General features: G+C 32.1%; 1 protein-coding gene across 3 annotated transcripts in view; it reads left to right on the top strand.

Annotated features, from left to right (window-relative positions):
* Nucleotides 1-20,552, top strand: part of Tango1 (transport and golgi organization 1) — a 159,349-nt gene extending 138,797 nt beyond the window's left edge. For all 3 annotated transcript variants that reach the window (XM_085815634.1, XM_085815636.1, XM_085815635.1), the window contains 7 exons: nt 6,139-6,240; nt 6,345-6,405; nt 12,024-12,059; nt 13,584-13,651; nt 14,456-14,532; nt 18,879-19,394; nt 20,182-20,552. In XM_085815634.1, coding sequence (XP_085671760.1) covers nt 6,139-6,240; nt 6,345-6,405; nt 12,024-12,059; nt 13,584-13,651; nt 14,456-14,532; nt 18,879-19,394; nt 20,182-20,258 — 937 coding nt within the window. In that variant the 3' untranslated portion in view covers nt 20,259-20,552. The remainder of the gene's footprint in view (nt 1-6,138; nt 6,241-6,344; nt 6,406-12,023; nt 12,060-13,583; nt 13,652-14,455; nt 14,533-18,878; nt 19,395-20,181) is intronic.
* Nucleotides 20,553-20,601: the final 49 nt, after the last annotated feature.

The raw sequence follows: 20,601 nt of genomic DNA, 5'->3' as shown, positions 1-20,601 counted from the left end.
TTAATTTCTGGATCAGCTTTAGTAATTAATAGAACTTTTTTACTATCCACATCCTCTCCCTAAAAGTCAACAATCATTGGCACTTTTTTCGCCAATGGTTGGTGACAGAAAAAACAAATGCTATTTAAAAAAATGGTGACATGCTAAGAATTATATAAAAACGGCAACAAGAATATACAAAATTTTAAATGCTAGAAACATCCATAATAAAATACTTAACCTTTTTTTTTACTGTTCTACCCATGTAAACAGCAAACTGGTTTAGTTTTAAAAAACATCAGAGAATTGCCGAAACTTGGCATTATACAGGGTTTGGCACTATTCACGTTGTTGTTCTTTCCATGTACACAAGGATCTGTTTCCACTTGAAAAATATCAGAAAATAGTACAAATTTGGCACTGCTCACACTTTGTTTTTTCCTGTACATAGAAATATGTTTTCGATTCATAGAAATCAGAGAATTGCATAAACTGAACATCAGCATACAGATTTTGATCTATAAAATTTCATTGCTTACAAAGTACAACTTTTATGAGAAAGTGATTTTTGCATTCTGTTTGTTAGACAAAATCTCATATTTCTGAAGATTAGCAGTGCTTTCTTTTTTCAAGAGTTGACGAATTCTACGGAATGATTCTTTACACACACACCAAAAAAAGTGCATTCAGTTTAACAAAAACAAATACATTGTCTGTGAATTTGAAGGTAATCAGTGCAGTCTTGCTACATGAGCATGTATACCTGGGCTGCCATGTAAATAGATTTGGCTGACGTCATGTGTTGCCTATTTTGGTGACATAGCACATTGCTTTCTGAATGTTTTTAAGGAACACTGATTTTTGGGCAGTTATACATGAAATTGGTGTATTTTTCTGTGTAATAGAACGTGAAAAATATAGAGACAAGCTATGCCTGAAAAGTAAAAATACAGGGGCATGTCTATTTAACATTGAGTAAATGGATTATTGTTTTGGCGACTAATTTGTGTCTCCAGATGTTTTATTTTGCGTGGAGGGGGGTGAATCAAATGCGCATGCGTAAAGTCTATGAGAAAAACATTGTTGGTGGTTTTGAGGTCCGGATTTCGGATTTTGTACTGTATATTTAATTTTAAAATAAAATTTGTCTGCTGAAACTCTTTTACTTACATAAAAAGAGTACTGGATCCCCTCTCCAGCACTGAGCAGGTAAATAGGAAATAGAAATTACTTGTGTAATAGAAAACAGATTCGAGGCTATGGGAGGCAGAATAGAGGCGGTGGAAAATAAAGTTAGAGAAATTGAAGAATGATTTTCTTCTGCCAAAGAACAAATAGAAGAGATAGTTTCTGCTGTATAACAACAAATCGAAGAAAGTATCTGGCATCCAACAGCAAATTGTACGACAAATTGATGACAGGGTTTCTTTGGTTGCTGAAGAAGTTTACGCTTAAAGAAACGCCTAGCGACAGCAGGAAGCAGTTCTGATGGTTTTAAATGTTTACCTATGCTTTCTCGTCCCTCTCTGAAGCTATCCACGTGTGATGGTAAGATCTCCTGGCAAGTTATAAGACGAGGTCCCCAAGCTAAGGCCGGTCATCTTGCCCCTTCTCCGAGAGCAGATGCATTGGATTTACTTCAAACTCTTCCCAAAAACCAGAGGCTAGAATTCGAAGCTCTATCTGGCACTTTAGAGCTGTGCTTTAGGGAGAAGTGTGTAAAGGATGATAGCAGGCTTCAGTTAAAATCCCATAAAACAGAAGCCCATGAAAATACTCCAGAAACTTGCTACTGATATTGAAAAACTGTCTCTTTTTTACTTTTCAGAATGCCCGACAGTAAGGAGGGAAGTCCTGTCCCTACAGTGTGTTATCAATGGCATCTAGGATCCTAAAATAGAAAAAGCTCTGCAAATAGCAGATCTTAAGGATTTAAAAAGCACTCAAGTATGTGATGTGAAATTTTTGACAGCCCAGCATGCAACTCATAGAGACAGCCATTCAATCAAAGCTGCTTAAGTCCAGGAGCCTGTAGATCAGATGGTTGCTTGTCTAGATGATGATTTAGCCAGACAAGTCAGTACCTTGAGATGGAGTAGTAACAAACTTACCATAAAGTGCTGGAACTGCAGTGCTGAAGGCAACTTATGAAGAAACTGCAGAACACCCCAGGGTACAGAACATAATACTACTCCCTAGCAGGGCTGCAAGAAACTGATTAGTGGCTATCTGGCAGAATGGAGTTTGCTAGATAATGAAAACATCCATTTTAAAGCACTTCAGATTTCTGCAATGAATGGCAGCAATAATGGACTCTTCATCGCCAAGACTTATCAATGAAGTTACTTGCAATATGGGTATTGATACAGGAACCAGTGTTACCATCATCCAAAAAGATCTGGTTCAGGTAAACTCATTGGGAAGTTGACCTGTGTTACCCTTCAAACTTCGTCAGGGCATTAAATTGACATTGATGAAAAATTAAACTTTTAACATCATGTCTGGAAAGGCCACCTATTATTATACAGAATGTGTAGCAAATATTGCAGACCCTTGCATACTCGAATCAGACTTTCTGTGGAAATAACAATTTTTCCCTCGACTCTAAAAATTCATTCTGCCTCGGACATAACCCTATTCGTAATTAATGATAAAGGAGTTAATTATGCCCACCAAATCATAGCTCAAGATGATATTCCAGTACCAGCAAGAATAGAATTTTTACTGGATCTATAGATGAAAACAGAAATTTCCGGTATGGTGTAATGGAATATCCCAAGAACTGTAACACACCATGAGGGGTACTAGTAACCTCGACACTTGTCGACTTATTGAAGACAGTTATCCCGTAGAGAATTGTTAATGTCAGTAATAAACCAGTCTTTGCCAAAGGTGTGTTTTACGGATCCAGAAAAATTGTCAGCAGTGAAAGATTAGAGTTGCCCTGAAAATGTCCATCAGCTGAGAAGTTTCCCGAGGCTTTATACCTACTATAGGAGATTTATAAAGGACTTTTTTTCCATTGTAAGACCTTTTCCCAAGCTGACAGAGAACAATCAAAAGTTCCTGTGGTCAAAAGAAGTGAGGATGCATTTAACAAACTGAAAGAAACTTTTACATCTGCGACAATCCTGATGTATACTAAGCTAAAAAAACACATTTATTCTTGATACAGATGTGAGCAATGAGAGTGTTAGTGCTGTTTTGTCCTAAGAAATAAATAGTCAAAAACATGTCATGGTATACTGGAGCAACTGTCTGTCTGAATTGGAGAGGAATTACTATATCACCAGGAAAGAGTTGCTTGCCATAGTTAACGCTATAGAACATTTCCATCGTTATCTCTACCGCAGAAAATTCCTGCTCAGCATGGATCATGCATCATTGATCTAGCTCTTAAATTACAAGAATCCTGAAGGTAGTAGACATGTGGATACAGAGACTGCAGGAATATAACATCAATATCCATCATTGGCAGGGATCATCATATGGAAATGCTGATGCCCTGTCTAGAAAGCCCTGCCCAGAAAACTGCTGATATTGTTCCAAGGTCAAAGTGAAAAATGAACTACTTAAGCCAGTCCTACGTGAAGTTACAAATCCAACATCATGAGACCTAGACCCATGGAGAGATGTAGAAGTCAGGAAAGACCAGTTGGAAGATGCTGACATTGAACCCATAATTGAATTTAAGGAGTCTTCAAACAGGAAACCTACCTGGCAAGACATTTCCATCTTTATTCCTACGAGAAAACAATATTGGGCTGTCTGGGACTCTTTCCATATTCAAAATGGTTTCTTGTACAGGAAGTCTGAATCTGTTGAAAGGGCATTCTGATGGCAGCTGATACTTCTAAGATCCTAGATCTCAGACATCCTTAAAAAATTAGCAGTCCAATGAGAAGCCACTTCAGAATAATGAAGACATTGCAAAGAGTTCAAGAGCTTTTCTACTGGAGAATTGCAAGGGATAACAAGCAAAAGTGGTGCCAGTCTTGCGATACCTGTGTGGGTCGGAGAGGACCGAAGAAACGCAGTTGAGGGAAGATGCAATTTTACAGTGTAGGCGGGGCTTTTGAATGCATTGCCTTTGACATCCTGAGACCTCTGCCATGAACTGCTGGTGACAACAAATACATCGTAATTGTCATTGATTACTTCAGCAACTGGTCTGAAGCTTATCCTATTTCTGATTAAGAGGCTGGGGCAGTAGTAGCAAAGGTAATGATACGGCATTGGATTTCCAGGTTTGGAGTGCCTCTTCAGTCATTCTGATCAAAGAACAAATTTTGCATTGGCTGTTATTAAAGGTCTCTGGAAGCTACTCAGCATCAATAAAGCCCAAACGACATCTTTACATATCCCCTGTCAGACAGCATGGTAGCAAGGTTTAATCAAGCTGTCCTTAGTAATTTCTCGCTGGTGGTTTCCAGAAACCAACAGGACTGGTACAAGAAGTTACATCTGTTTTTACTGGCCTACTGCAGTACTGTCTATGAGACTACCAGCTACTCCTTATCCCTGATGCTTTTTGGTCATGACCTCTTCTGCCTTGAGATCTCTTGTTTGGTCATACTCTGGATGCACTTTTATTACCTAAGAAGTACATTCAAGATCTCCAGGCATAGTTTGATGTGATGCACGATTTCACTTGAGAGTGAGTCAACTTTGCGGCAGTGAAGATGAAGACTGAATTTGGTTGGTTTAACCTGATGATGCAAAAATTGTCTTGATTGTAGATACTGTTCGGCTCATATTTCACTTAAAGTTTTAATGAAAGATAATGTATCCATATTATTCTTTCCTCCAAACTGTACTTCCATCATTCAGCCTATGAATATCAGACTAGTGTGTGCACTAAAATGCAAATATAAAGTAGCATTTTTAAAATCCATGTTAAATTTCTTGAATTATGGCAAGACTGTTCAAGAATTTTTTTAATATTTTATCATAAAATCTGCTGTGTGGAGTGTTGCAAGATTGGGAGAATATGCCTCCAGATACTTAAAAAAATGCTTGGCATAATTTATGGCCAGTTACCATATTTCATGGTGACGATGAAGATTATAGCCATGAATTTTCATACTTTCGGATATCGTAAACCACAGGTGAAATTTTTGAATTAATGGATTTTGTAACGAAATGTGGAGAAGCAGTAATAAATGAAAATTATATAACAGAAGTTTTGAAAACAAAAAAATTTCGATTGAGAAGTTAGTGGGAATTCTCAACGTGGCAACTACAGGACTTGAACAGTGGAACTTTGTAACTGAACAGGAAATTATGTCTGTCTATAGAGGTGAAGAAAAAGAATTAGCACAAAAAACAAAGCAACTTAAACAATTTATATTCAAAGAAATGTTTACTAAAGTAAGCAAATAAATATTAAGTTTTTTTTTTTTTTTTTTTGTAAATTTTGATAACCTTCAGATCATAAATTCATTATTTCATAAATCACAATTTCATATTTATATATATTCATTTTGCCATCATGATTTCATATTTTTAATTTTGTAACTTCTATGTGCCATCTTACTAGATTTAAATTGATGATATAATATCCCGAATCACCAAAGTCCCAATGAGTTCAGATCTCAGACTTTGTACTGTATATTACAAATGAATATTTTAAATTTTAAAAAACAGGATGTATTCCTATTAAAAATAATTCATTTTTATAATATTTATCTTTGCCATAACATTTTGGATGAATTCCTTTAATACATTGTGCTCAAACTGTGTCCAACTATCTTATGAAACTCAATTAACATTTGAAGGCTGTTGTTGATTATGAAACTCAATTTGTACTTGAAGACTATTCTCAAAATGGTTCAGTGTTTTTTTATATAAATTGGAGCAAGTGCTATTGCAGCAAGCTCCCTGTTCTCCATGCTATAGTTCCAATTATCTGTCATATTAATTCCATGCGTAGCTTAACAGTCCTTATTTATTGTATTTCTCAAGCTGTTAGGATGCTTCTATGCTTGTTAGATTCTTCTGTATTGTTTTTGAAGGAAAATTAACATATATAAGTATTCATAGTTTTATGTGTAGCTATAAAATATTATAATTATATAATTCCATAATGTATTTGTTATGATGCTGTTAAACTAATTACTTAATAATTGAAATAAAATTGTTTTATTTTCTGCTTGCCAGGCAACTAGGTGTAGAGGAAGCTGTGAGACAGAAAAAGGAAGAAGATGCTAGCTCAGCAGAAAGGCGAATTCTACTAATTGAACAAGAGAATGCTAGTTACAAGTAAAATATTTTATATTAAATAATATATTTGTGGGTCAAATATGCTATATAATATCAAATATGCCTAAAAATTCTGATTTAATAGATTTTTTTCCTCCCCTCAGATATCAGGTTGCTAGTATGAAACAAGAAATGGAGGAGACTGAAAGAAATTTAAAAAGTCAGGTATGTTTGTTATTTTTTTTTCTCCTCCTTTATATAGGAAGTTAAATGGAAAGCCATTATTTAATTTTACTGATTTCTGATGCTGAAAATTTCTGAGACCAGCAATTTCTGATTCTGGAAATTTGTTCGTTCTGCTAATCTATTTATATAGACCTGTTTTTGTATCTAGGAAGGTAGTTGGATAAAAGGGATGTAAATTAGAGAAGTTGAATGAAAAAACCATTATATATATTTTACTGAAATGAATTAGTGATAAAATCTTAATCTTCTTGGAATTTTATGTATTCATCTTTTGAACCTGATTAAAATATATAGAACAATTAATAGCATTTCCTACAGATAAAAATGCATTTTTTAAGCACAGCAATATTTTTTAAGACTGCCTTTAAAAAGCCATTTTTGGGTGTTAAATTTAAAAGAAATCTTGCTTTGTATCACACATGAATGCATATCAAATATGCATTGACCTTGAATATTTATATACATATATGCACATACAGTATGAGAATGCATGTGCTTTTGGACAGTGGCTCACATTTTTCTTCGGATACTTGTATTTTTTAACTTTATTTACGTAGGTCTTGCACTAAATATTGAAACACCATTTTTTTCTTAATAGATTGATTTTTGTCTATTTTAAGCCTCACTTAGTACCAAAAAAAAAAAAAAAATATTAATGAAATATTTCTCATAATAAATTAATTTATTAAAAAAGTGTTAAACAGTAACTCACATAATAATTTGGACACTCAAAAGTTTTGTTAAGATGTCTCTGTAGATGATGTTTCTTGTTATAATTTTTTGTTGTAAATGAAATACAATATAAGAATTTTAATCTGCACTTGGAAATGATTACTTAAAAAAATATGTCAATAGTTCTATATCTAAACTTAAAATGGCAAGACATTGCAGATTTATGATAAGTTCTATTAGAAATTTAAAAATTCATCATTTCAAAGATGATAAAGTATATAAAATATCCAACACAGTTCCTGATATAAAAAGTTCAACAATCTTTGATGTTGTAAAACAATGGCATTGTATGAAACTGTTGAAAGTGCACTAAAGTTTGAATCACACTATAAACTAACATGAAGAAATCAGAAATTTATCGTACAAAAAATTGAACAACACATAAAAATTAGTGTTCTAAAATTTGCAAGGGGTTTAGAAGAGTTTTCAAGAAATGTTAATATTGAAAGTGTTAGTACAATCATTAGGGAGCATAGCTACTGTGCAATCAGCGAGAAGGAAATTTTTCATCAGCAAGAAAACAAGGCAAGTGTCTGACATTCGCTGAATTCATGGTAAGAAAAAGATTTATCATATTCTAGCATTGTTATATTTGCAGAAGAGTCAGGATTTAATGTATTTCTATCCAGTGCACGGATTGCTGCATGGTGAAAGCCTAGTAAAGAAATGAATTGGAAAAACCTCTTGTTTACTGTTTAGCATGATGGTGGGGGCATAATGTTTTGGGGATGTTTCACTGCTTTGGGGATATAAAATTTTAGTTTTTTGTAGTAGATAATAAATGTTTTTAAATATATAAAAATTTAAAAAAAAAAAAAAAAAAAAAAACTTGGAATACAAAATACATTCGAGTTCTATCAAGGCTCCGTGTTTAGGATTTAAGATAAAGATCCTAAACATACAATCTAAATGTTTGCTTGTAATAATTATGCAACTGTCCTAAAGTTATCAAAATTCTTCTGTATTCTCTGGATTTAAATCCCATAGAACTTGTATGGAGGGTGTTGGAAAAAAGAATAAGAAAACATGACATTTCTTCAAAAGCTCTCCTAAAAGGAGTTTGAATGAAGGAACAAAACATTACTTAAATCTATTACGAAGCACATTTCAATGAAATATTAAATATACCATTATTTTCATACTTTTATCTATAAAGAAGAAAGTCTGTGTGTTTGTCCTCTTATAACTCAGTCACTACTAAAACTATCGTCGACAAACTTTCGATTCTTTTCTGGTAAAAGGTCAACGTCCACTTTAAAAAAAAAAAAAAAAAAAAAAGAAGTTGCTAAAATGAGAGATATTAATTAAAAACTCAGAAAAACAATAATTTCCGCCCTCATTTTTTCTGAGTAACAATATTTAGAAGTAGCAGTCTCACAAGCTGGAGATGAAAATCTGCTTTATTTCGAAAGTTGTTGCCACTGCTCGCTTTCAAATCCTACAGTTAATAAAAACATTTCCAATTTTTACGATAAAATAAAAATAGCATTGCCGAACATTAAATATATTCCAGATTCCAAAAATTCGTGGAAAGCTATTTCGACTATTCCCATCTTCTTATGACTTTAATCAGCTGAAATATTAATTAAAAATCTAAAAGCGCTAATTTACTTCCGTTTACGAAGTAAAAAGGAAGTATTGTAATCGCGACAAGCTTCAGGCAGCATATTTCAACGAAAATATCCACTTTCACCGCTTTCGAATGCAATTTAACGATGTTTTTGCGTGATATCTGTACATAAGGATAGAATAAAAGACTCTTTTCCTCCAAAAAAAAAAGTAAAAAACTGCTTTAAAATGAATTCTGAAGAGAATTTTCTGTACGAACGTATGTACATACGTATCTCACATAACTCAAAAACGAGTAGCGTCAGAATGTTGAAATTTTGTATATAAGACTACTATAACATGTAGATGTGCACTTTGTATTTTGGTTTCAATCGGCCGGGCCAAACGTATATAAATACATTTATAAATATATCCACTCTGTTACCCGGCTCAGTGATCTCAGTTTCTTTACTCTTATATGTTTTCAAATTGTACGTTTTTTGCTTTAAAAAGGATTGAATTATGTTGTTTTTATCTTCCAGTTAAGGGTTTTATGCCTTTAGTAAATCTGTATGCAATATTTTTAGAATTATCAACAATTTTTAAATTGTTTAAGTGCTGCTAAGCCTAATTTGATGGCGGCCATTGCTCTTGTTTACATTTGAAACAGCTGAGTAGCAAATTTGTTGCCAATCTAGAGAAACTTAGCTTCACAACAACAAAGATAACGCCTTCATTTATTATTGTGAATTAAATCATGCTTAATCCTTTCTGGAATTTTTTCGAGGAAATAAGTGTTTAAGGTTTACTTCGTAATTTTTAATACAGATATTTTGAGTTTTTATGTATTTTTACCTTATCGCGAAGTGAGAAATGAATTAATTGAATGAGAAATACTCAATCGTCTGTGAAAAACTGTTTCTTTTTTGTTTTGTTTGCTTAATTTCTTTTATACATAGTTCTAGCTTTATTATAATATTTGAATAGAACATGTGGCAACGATTAGATAATTCTTTAAATGATGTAAATTTTGTGCTTTCTGAGTTATAATATGAACGAAATATAATACTGTTAAGTAAACCTAGCGCCAGAGTGTCGCTATGGTAAACAAAATAAATTTTAAAGAATGCATTTATTATATTGTGGTTTATGCGATGTTGGCGAAGTAGGTTTAATTCAATCTAATAAGTTTAAATGAAATGCAAGAAAAAATGCGTATAATTTAATATTCCGTACAAGGAAATCATGTGGTGTACACATCAGATTTTTTTTTTTTTTTTAAGTATTTTATGTGTCGTATATTGATAAAAACCAGGGGGGAAAAAAAAAATCTTCATCTGTGATCCACATCTCTTGCACTTCATTGAAGAAGCAATTAGCGAGGTTTCCTCCAAAAATTTAAAATACATTTCCTCTGACCCTTGTAACAATAAATAAATCTTTGATTGGGAAAGCCAATTTGCCCAAAATAAGGTCTCAAACAGCCATTTTGTTTTCCGATACCAATAATGCTTAGTAATTACCAATAACAACATTCATCTTCGAAATGGACACATCCATTTGCTTTGAAATCTGAGGAATTCAAAGAGATGAATAATAAAATTTTAAAATAGCGCGGTAATGCACAAATTTTCAGTAACCAATCAGGGAGCTGATTACATCACGCATAGAATTAAAATTATTTAAGTAATCATTCATAATAAAATCATATTTAAAAAAATGCAAAATTAAATTGTGTTTTAATATTTAACAGCCATAAATAATGTTTAAAACATTAGATTAAATTTATAGATATTAAAACCAATTACTTTTAAAATAATGTGATGTCGTTCATTACATCATTCACAACATAAAATTCCATAAAATATCATAAACAATAAAATTTTTATTTCAAATAAAAATGCAAAATTAAATTCATTTTTATTATTTAGAAGTCATAAATCATATTTAAAACACGGAATTTATGCATAATAAAACGCATTATTTTTTTAATAAAATGACAACAAAATATCGGTTACCATAAATAACTTGTCCAGCAATGGGTTTACCATAAGTTGTATCGCTTGCGAAAAAAAAAAATCACCAAAATCCGTGCAACCGTCTACCAAAGTAGTACCAAATCAAAACCATATTTTCTGCGAAATCCAAGAAAAGCTGGGCAAAGAAATAAATTTCAGTTTCTATCTATTATAAGCCCTTATTATTATTAGCAAATAGCAGACACATTGTGAAAATTATTAACCAGTTAGAAAACAGCTGCTGAATTGCTGTCACATTCTTGGAAGAAGATGAGACAAAGCTGGAAATTATCAAGCAAGATGAGCTGTGTTGGTATTTCGAGTATATTGGAAGAGGAAGAAATGAAGAGATTAATTTGTATGAAAATAACTTTTACAATATGTTTCAACAAAATAGGAGATGCAGGGAGAGGAATGAGGGATTATGCAAGCTCCAACTCCAACTTGCTTTATTTGCCGCGATTAACTTGCGAAATTGCAGGTTGTGTTCCGGCTCTCGAACTTTGGTGCTTCTAGGAGCACTGCAGGTAAGGAAATGCCGAACGTAGTTCTCATGGAGACAGGATAACAGATGCAGGGGGTGTGACCAATGTCACGTGATGAGCAATAAGACATCTGGTTGGCGATGAGGTATCCAGGCATCATAGCGCTGTAAATCTGAAGTTTTACAATAGTTATACATAAAATAGTACTAAATCAGTTCGTAAAAGGTGTGTGTTGCAGTCATAAATGCAGAATATAAAATATGATTCCAAAAAATACAATAGTATATACAGGAAAATATAAGTAATATCTTGTGGGCGTGGCTGTGTGTCACATGATCATTCGGCTAAGATTTCCAAACATCATTATTTACAAGTCAAATAAGTTTTTCAGAGTACTACATACTTAAAAACACAAATTATGTTGGAAAATCCTGGTTTCCACTGAGTAGAAAAGCGGCATATGGACGGAGGTGCCTGTCCTCGTGTAAAATTTCATAGTGAAATAGGTTGAAAATGTCCATATGTTGGCACTTCTTAGTGGCGTCATAAAATGCCATGTTAGTTCTTCTTAAATATTCCACTATTGTAGATTATGCAAGCTTTTGCCTCATAATTAATTATACCTGATTAATTGAATATACATTCATTGTGAAATAAAATTAAGAAATATTTACTGCTAATTTGAAAAAAAAATTTGCTGAAGGTAATAGCATTTGACAGGAAGAGTATGATGAGAGTGAAGCTGCTGATGTATTTAAAATTATATTTCAGTTCTTGAATAAATTAGCTAATTTTCAAAATTTTCTTCTCACAGATAGCAGCTCAAGAAAAGAAAGCTCATGAAAATTGGGTGAGTTTAACTTTATGTTCTATTGGTAATTTATGTTCATTATTCTAATTCTTGTTTTTTAAAATAAAATATTCATCATTGTGTAAGTTATTTCACTATTAATAGTAGTACTGTTTTGTTGATATTTTTATCTTTTTCAAACTTTATTTATAGAAGTATTAAAAAGAATAATTTAAAACTATATTGATTTTATTAAACATAGTTTATAGATATATTTATTAAACCATATTATGAAAATTATTTCTAATCGATTACTATGAATATTGAAAGCTTTATGACATGAATTAATAAATGTTTTAACATATGAGTTGAGATAATTTGGCAGTTTTGTTTGGATACCTTTGTTCAGAATTGCCTGTATCATTGTAGTTAATTTGTTTGTTTCAGCAGTTTTATAATGTGAAATTTTACTTATTCATTTATTTTTATGTAATTTCGACACATAGTTCACTTTCAAAAAGAAAACAAAATATTGACTTCAAAAATTAAAAAAATAAATGACAATTCTAATGCTGTGAAAAGTAATTCATAGGCATGACTTTAGCATTTATTAAAAACATAAACACATGTACATCATAGATAGGACAATTATAGACACAATACAAAAATTTTTATATCAAGAAAACTGGACTAACTGATGTTGCTTAAATGGGCAAATAAATTATTTTTTCTCCTTGTTGGTTCCATTCTTAGACAAAAAGATATCACATGCTAATTACAAATGCCTCAATTATCATAATCGAAAATTTTGATTTCATTTTAAACATTTAAATAATTTCAAATTCCCAAAGTGAAATTTAACTCATGAAATCCAGTTAAAAAATCTGACTTATCAGTGCCCCCCACACCAGTTTAAATTTTCAGTTATTGTGGCTAGTAAGAAATTAGTAAGAACTAATTTAATTATTTGCCCTAATATCCCTCTTTTTTACATGTATCAGATTTGTTTTATTTACTAGGCAAGATTAGAACTATGTTAAATGTAACAAAACTAGTGAATGTGTTAAAAATTGAGAACATATATTTATTCAGAGTTTTAACAAAATAATAATTTTTATGGTACATTTTACATATTATATGATGAGTAAATTATTAAGGTATGGAAATGAACTCTCGTTAGGATAAATGTAGTAATGAAATTATTTAAAAAAAACTATGACTTCTATTTTAGAGCACACTTTGTATTCAGACTTTTATAACATAAAATTACAATTTAAATTTAAAGCAAATAATTTAGTAATTTATTTCTCATTAAGTTAGCTACCATATTATTATATATGTTAATATTTATTTGGGAAAAAAATGTTTCTCCCCCTCCCAAGTATCTGTTAAAGGTTGTTGCTTTGCCTAATTTTATATTTATATTTTTGATGCTATTTTTATTGTTTTCAAATTTTTAAAATCCTATTGGGCTTAAAACTTTAGGGTGGTTTTTTTAAAATATTTTTTCTAATATCTCACTGAAGCTTAAATTTGAAAATAATGTAATAATTACATGCCTCTTTTTCATTAACTTCTTTGTAGATAGCTGCTCGTGCTGCTGAAAGAAAACTAGAGGATGTTAAACAAGAGGTCTTGCAACTGCGCCAACGGTATATTGGCAAAATTTTATACTTCCTGTTGGATCTTTAAAGCTGCTTTGATGGTTGATTTCAAACACTAAATTTACTGTGATGTCAGTTGTACATCCTGATTTTCTTTTCTTTCTCTTAAAGCAAATGTCTCAATATTGTACATACTTTTTTTAAATGTTCGTAATTTCTTACTATTTTCCAGATTCAGAAATCACCACCAAAGCATCAAATTTTCTCTGTTTTTCTTTATTTTTAAGGCTTTGTAATTTAGTCTTCCCTCTTTTAAACAAATGTAAGCAAAATCCGAACAATCAATGCTTTCTCTCAATAACATATGTAAAATAATTTTAATTATGCAAGAAAAAGTAAAAGTGAATGGGTCACCAGAAGTTCAGCGTTGGTTGCCACCATAGTCCCACCACACTATTTCACCGCAGTGAATGTATGCGTTCAAAATATTCATGAATTTCACCATAGTCTCACCACACTAATTATGCAGATCCACTCCAATTTTGAGTGAGAACACTCTGGGAAGTAGCCTGAGGAGCTCCCAGCCTTCTTACCCTACCATCAACCTCTCAAGAAGACTTTTAGTTCACCCTGTATTTTGAATGCCCCCTGGCTGCACAAACACTATATGCTTACAAACATTCCATGTCTTCTCTGAGATTCAAACCCTGGTCCACTGATATGCCAGTCAGTGTCTCTAACCATTATAGCAGCTGAGAAGCATAATATAATTAGCCAGTACACTTTTTGGACTCTTACTTTAAGAAGCAAAATAAAAATACATTTGAATTTTAAATACTTTTCTTATTTTAGATTAACGCTGCTAGAAAGAGACCAGGAAAACTGGGTCAATTCTTCCAGAGATAATATAATAAGACCAGTACCTAAGAGTAAGTAATCGACTATTTCAGTAACTTACAATTTTTGTTTGTTGTTCAAAACTAATATTTGTTAGTTTTCCATTATTTTTTTTCTTCCAGTTGTTGATTATTAATACATATCTTACCAACACTGTATAAAAAACAGGAATTCTAAAGAATGCTTGTGCAATATATATATATATAATGCCCTGCATTCTTGGGCAAAGTATGAAATATGTGAATTATTTTCTATATTAGATATACTTTCCCTATGCATATGTTATATCTTGGCATTATATAGAATAATGAATACTATTTAAGCAAAGTAATACAGTACAAAGTCTTTAATCCGGACTCGTCGGGACTTCAGCAATTCCAGATTAGGGTTTTTTCCAGATTATAGATCATCAATTTAAATCTGGTAAGATGGCATGCAGGAATTATAAAACTAAAAATATGAAATCATAATTTATGAAATAAAGAGCAATTATGATCTAAAAGGTATCAAAATTTACAAAAAAAAAAAAAAAAAAAAAAAAAAAAAGGATAAATATTTATTTGTTTACTTTATTAAACATTTCTCTCAATGTAAGTTGTTTAAGTTGCTTCATTTTTTGTGCTAATACTTTCTCTTTAATTCTATAAACAGACATAATTTCTTGTTCAGTTCCACTGTTCAAGTCCTGTAATTGCTGCGTCGAGAATACCGACTAACTTGTCAATCGAAATTTTTTCGTTTTCAAATACCTCTCTGTTACTTTCTTCACTATCGGAAGCGGTACATCGAAACATGCTTTCGCTTTGTAGATCCTTTGGCAGCTCCAGAATCAGAAACTCTTTTTGACATAATTGAAATTTCAAGCTTACTTTTTATAAAATTGCTCTTACAGTCTGCAAAAAATAATAAGCCGGATCCAATTAGAAGATTTAGGAAAAACGCAATCTGCAACATTAACTGAAATAGATAATTTTAGCCTAGCTTATACCATCCATTATACATTAAATGTGCATGCGTAAATGCAATTTGCATTTGTTTACGCATGTGCAGAAAGTTTGTAGCTTTGAGGTCTGGATTATAAATCATTCCAGATTATGGACGTCCGGATTAAAGACTATGTACTGTATTATAAGAAAGTCATGAAAAGGTTTTTATTGAAAAGATGTACATTTTATAGACTGAGAAATTGTACTTAAGCAGAATAATAAAAGAATGCAATGAAAAGTCTTACTGAAGAGATGTATGTGAAATGAATGAAATACAAAATAAAGTTAAGGACTTTCTTATCGAGGAAAACAAAAGAATAGTCTCATGGTTCCTTCTACGTTGTTTCTTGGCCTTTGTCTGGTTGCTTACTAACTTTCAGTTAGCAAAACACTGTTTTTTTACAAAACAGGCTCACCCTGTAGACATTCATCATAGAATCGAAGTTACATGTTAACATTATGTAATTCGTTTTCTATTACTACACTTTCTTTTTTGTTCTCCTACTGCACAATATGGGCTAGAGCCTCTGCTAAACAAACTTGAAGTAGCATATTTATCCTCTTCCTAACAAAGGCTGACATGCTAATGGGAGATTCTGCATCTGAGGCTAATGTTGAAAGTGATATGTTTTGCCACGTGGGATTAGAAACATTATTAGTGGGAGCATTTTCTACTTTGGCAGTTTGTTCTTTTGACATTGCAGAGAATACCTTGGAAATGCATAATCATAACATTTTGATGTCTAGTGTTTGGCATTCTGTATATTATTTAGGAATTCTAAACAACTCTGCTTTTATACATTGCCAGTAACATATAAAATGCATTTTTTCGTAATTTTTTAGATTTACAAACAAACTATTTTGTTAATTTTGTATATATGCAATACATATGTTTTAGGCTTCAAACATATTTTTGGTACACTTCTGTTTATGTGTAACTTATTATGAAAATCCGATTTTTATTGATAAGATTTCACTACAAAAATTCAGAAATAGCTGTAAATCTACATGTAAGCTGAATTTAAAATCACCCTATAAATCCTGGTGTGGCCAAAGTGTTAATAATTGGTCATCTAAAAAGAGCTGCTGGTAAATAGTTCATCTTAATCTATTGTATGAAAAATAGCTGTAACAGCATTATAGGAGGTAGGATTCAAAGGTTCACGGACAGAGTCTATAACATAAAAAATATTATGCTGCTGGTAAATAGTTCATCTTAATCTATTGTTTGAAAAATAGCTGTAACTGCATTATAGGAGGTAGGATTCAAAGGTTCATGGACAGTCTATAACATAAAAAATATTATGAATTAAATTGCAGAAACATATCCTCCTTCGGAATAAGACCCTTGTGCAACAACACACTTTTGCCAGAGCCTGTATAGTTCATCGAAGCATGTCTGGAATCCATTTTTGGCCATGTCCTTTGATTCAGCCTGCAATGCATATTGAACTTCATCTGAAGATTGAAATCGACGATCTTGCGAGCATCTTGCCAGTTCAGGAAATAGGAAGAAATCGCAGGGTGCGAGATTAAATGAGTAAGGACACAGTTGCAAGCAAACAGTTGTTTTCATTTTTGCAAGAAAGTCATTGATGGGTAGGGATCGTTGAGCAGGAGCGTTGTCATTCAACAGCACCCATGACTGTTCAGCCCACCTTCCAGATCGACTCATGCAAACAGTGCAGGATTTTGACGAAGAGTTCTTTGTTCACAGTGCGTCCTTCAGGGATAAATTCCAGATGCACAATGCCCTGGATATCGAAAAATACCTCTAGCATGACCCTTTCCTTTAGAGCAGAATTTCTGCTTCTGTGGAGATTGTGGTGATTTCCACGTTGCCGATACTCTCTTGGTCTGCATGCAGGTTGTACATAAAATACCATTTCTAATCTCCAGTAATAATTCTGCCAAGTAGGGAAGGATCTTTGTCAACAGCCGAAATTAAGTCTCCTGCCATTTCCATTTGAATTCCCTTTTGCTCTACGTTTAATATGTGGAAAACTATGTGTTCACACACCCTATGCATGTTAAGATCCTTAGTCAGTATCTGCAGACATGTGGCCTCTGATATCCCAACTGATTCCGCTATTTGGCAAATTGTTTGCTGCCTGTTTGCACGTACTGCCGAAGACACCTTTCTGATGTTTTCATCAGCGTGTGAAGCTACAGGATGGCCACAGCATTTATCGTCTTTGGCACTTTCCCTCCCTTCTCTGAAACGCCGATGCCACTCAAAAGCTTGTGTTCTCAATTACGTCTCACTTCCATACACATGCTTCAACATTTCAAAAGTCCTTGTTGCACTCTTTCCCAAGCGAACACAAAATTTGATATTGATTGTTTGCTCAACTGACACCATTTCTTTCTATGCCTGGTTACTAAATGCAGCTGCCTACAAAAAATGCTGTCGCCGTGAACTTTTGACCACATGATTTGGGACAAACACCTCTTAGAAAAGACAGAGAACGTAGTAACACAAAAAAATTCTCATAGTCTCACTACTGCAAAACATTTTTACATTATAGACTCAGTCCGCAAACTTTTTGATCGTACAATGTAGAACGAAGGGCACTTTCGGCACCAGTAGTTTCTTTTCCTAATTTTGAAGCATGTGCATCATTTGGCATTTTGGTAGTAATGCGGCACAAATTTTACTTTTGTTCTCAATTCTAATAGCCATTCTCAAGCAATTAAGAGTAATTTTCCTTTGTACTGAGCATTTGTTTTTATCAGCAAAATGCCTGGCTTAAAAAAAAAAAAAAAAAAAAAAAAAGCTGCAGGACTAAATAAAATTTTTCTATCGTTTAAAATATATTTTTGTGATTGAATTAATTTCATAATAAAGTCATTTTGATTTTAAATCAATTCAATTCAATGTAAGAGTAAGGTATATATTTTATTGTTAAATTTTTGTAAATATTTATGTTTGTAATTGATAAACTTTGTGCTTTATTATCTATGTATTTTGAAGAAAATTGGGCTTTATTTATGTATTTAAAACTCAGAAAACAAGGTCTGCAGGACTACATAAAATTTTTCTATCGTTTAAAATGTATTTTTGTGATTGAATTAATTTCATAATAAAATAATTTTTGTTTTAAATCAAATCAATTCAATTCATAATTTATTTTGATTTTTCAATTCATAATTTATTTTGATATTATTCATTATTCATGTTTTAAATCAATTCAATTCAGTGTAACAGTAAGTTATATATTTTATTGTTAAATATTCGTTATGTTTGTAATTGATAAACTTTGTGCTTTATTATCTATGTATTGAAGAAAATTGGGCTTTATTTATGTATTTAAAACTCAGAAATGATTTTTCCTTTGAAAAGATGTAATTTCAAAAGTTAGCCTGTAATCAGTTTTGTCTTCTTAAAATAGGAATGCCTGGTCTAAATGATGACTTAGCTAGTTCACAGGAAATAAACAGCTCATTAGAAATGAGGCCTAATTTATTTCCGCCGCCTGTGCCACCTCCAATGCTACTGCCGCCTGACAGACCATTGCCTCCATTACCTCCACCACCTTTGCCTCCCTTTTTACCTCCATTGGATCCACCCTTTCGTCCTCAGCCCTGGCATATGCCACCACCAGACACTTTGTCAAACTCAGATTTTCGTGTAACTCCTCCAGAATTTTCTTCAAGAGGAAGAGAATCTACTCCACCCAGAGGTCGTCGCTCTGCAGCTGTTGATGGGGAAATGCGGCCTCATGCTTCTTCGCCTTTAGGAACAGATACAAGAGATTCCCGTAATTCAACTCCGCCACACTCATTACCAGATTTTCATGACATTCCACCACAGCCACCCAGGCCATTCTTTCCCCCTCCAGCACATCATCCAAGATTTTCTATGCCTCCACCATCATTTAGAAGAGATCCAGGTCCTAGAAGAACAGGTTAGTTTGCCATGTCCTTTTTAATTTGAGTTTCTATGCTAGATTGTTTTAAATTGTCTCTAAATACAGTGACATTCAAGCAACCAAAAGCTTTTAAAGTTATAGGGGAAAAAAATTAAGTATGAGAGATCTGTAATGCCATTTTTCCTCATGTCAGGTTCAGGTATACTTGATTAGTTTGAACAACTAATTTAAATCTAATAAAGTAGGTCTTGTAAATAAGTAAATTCTTCAAGACTTATAATTATTTTGCCGTCTGTTAGACTGTCCGTTGTTCCATTTAATATGCCTTACAACATTTGGATGAATTTATCTATCAAAAAATTCAATAGGTTTATATGCATTGACACTATTAAACTTGACAAGTCTAAATTTTGTATCACTGATACTTATAGAATGTTTCCTAAAGTAAAAACCTTTAGCACTTGGAATTAATAAAAGAACTCTTATGCATTAATTTTTATTAAATTTGCAAATGAAGTATATTTCCAATATAAAATTTATACAAAGTGGTTAATATTTTAATTTTAGCTGGAATTTTCAAAGAAATACACTAAAAATTGTCTTAGTGATGGAGGATTTTGTAATTTCAGCATTCCCTACCAAAAATCTCTATCAGAAATGAGAATTAAAACTTTTTCAAAATATTTTTCAATTATAAAACTTATTGGTCATGACTAATAAGTTAATTATAAAACTTATTGGAATGAATATAATATATTCATACTTACAAATTTAGAAAAATGCATAATTATATACATATTAACACAACTGGAATATTTTTCAGATTACCAAGGAAATAATTCAATGCAACAACCACTTGTGCCTCAAGAACGTTGGCCACATTCAAACTCTAGAGTCTGACCTCTAACATACCTGTGATTTAAGATTCCTAAATTATATATAATACAGTGCAAAAACTTGATTGACGTGTTTGGGAAAAACCTCTACTTTAATAAAATTTTATAAATTTAACTTGATTCTTATTTATAGCAGATTACATACTTTTTGAAGGGTATGTTAAAAGTACTTAAAATTTTATGTCAGTTTTTCCCCTGTTTAAATATTTCTTTGTCAATGAAATTATAGTTCCAGGTTGTCAACATGTAAGATAATGAAATTGTAAAATTGTATATTTGAAATAAATATTAGCTCAGATTTTTATTCTATGTTATTTCATACTGACAATTTATTAAAAGAAATTTGC

The sequence above is a fragment of the Stegodyphus dumicola genome, chromosome 4 (assembly GCF_044657685.1).
Source record: "Stegodyphus dumicola isolate Sdum_Otavi_A_Nest chromosome 4, ASM4465768v1".
Classification (NCBI taxonomy): Eukaryota; Metazoa; Arthropoda; class Arachnida; order Araneae; family Eresidae; genus Stegodyphus; species Stegodyphus dumicola.
The sequence above is the reverse complement of the archived record's forward strand: the minus strand, read 5'-3'. Positions and strand labels throughout refer to the sequence as shown.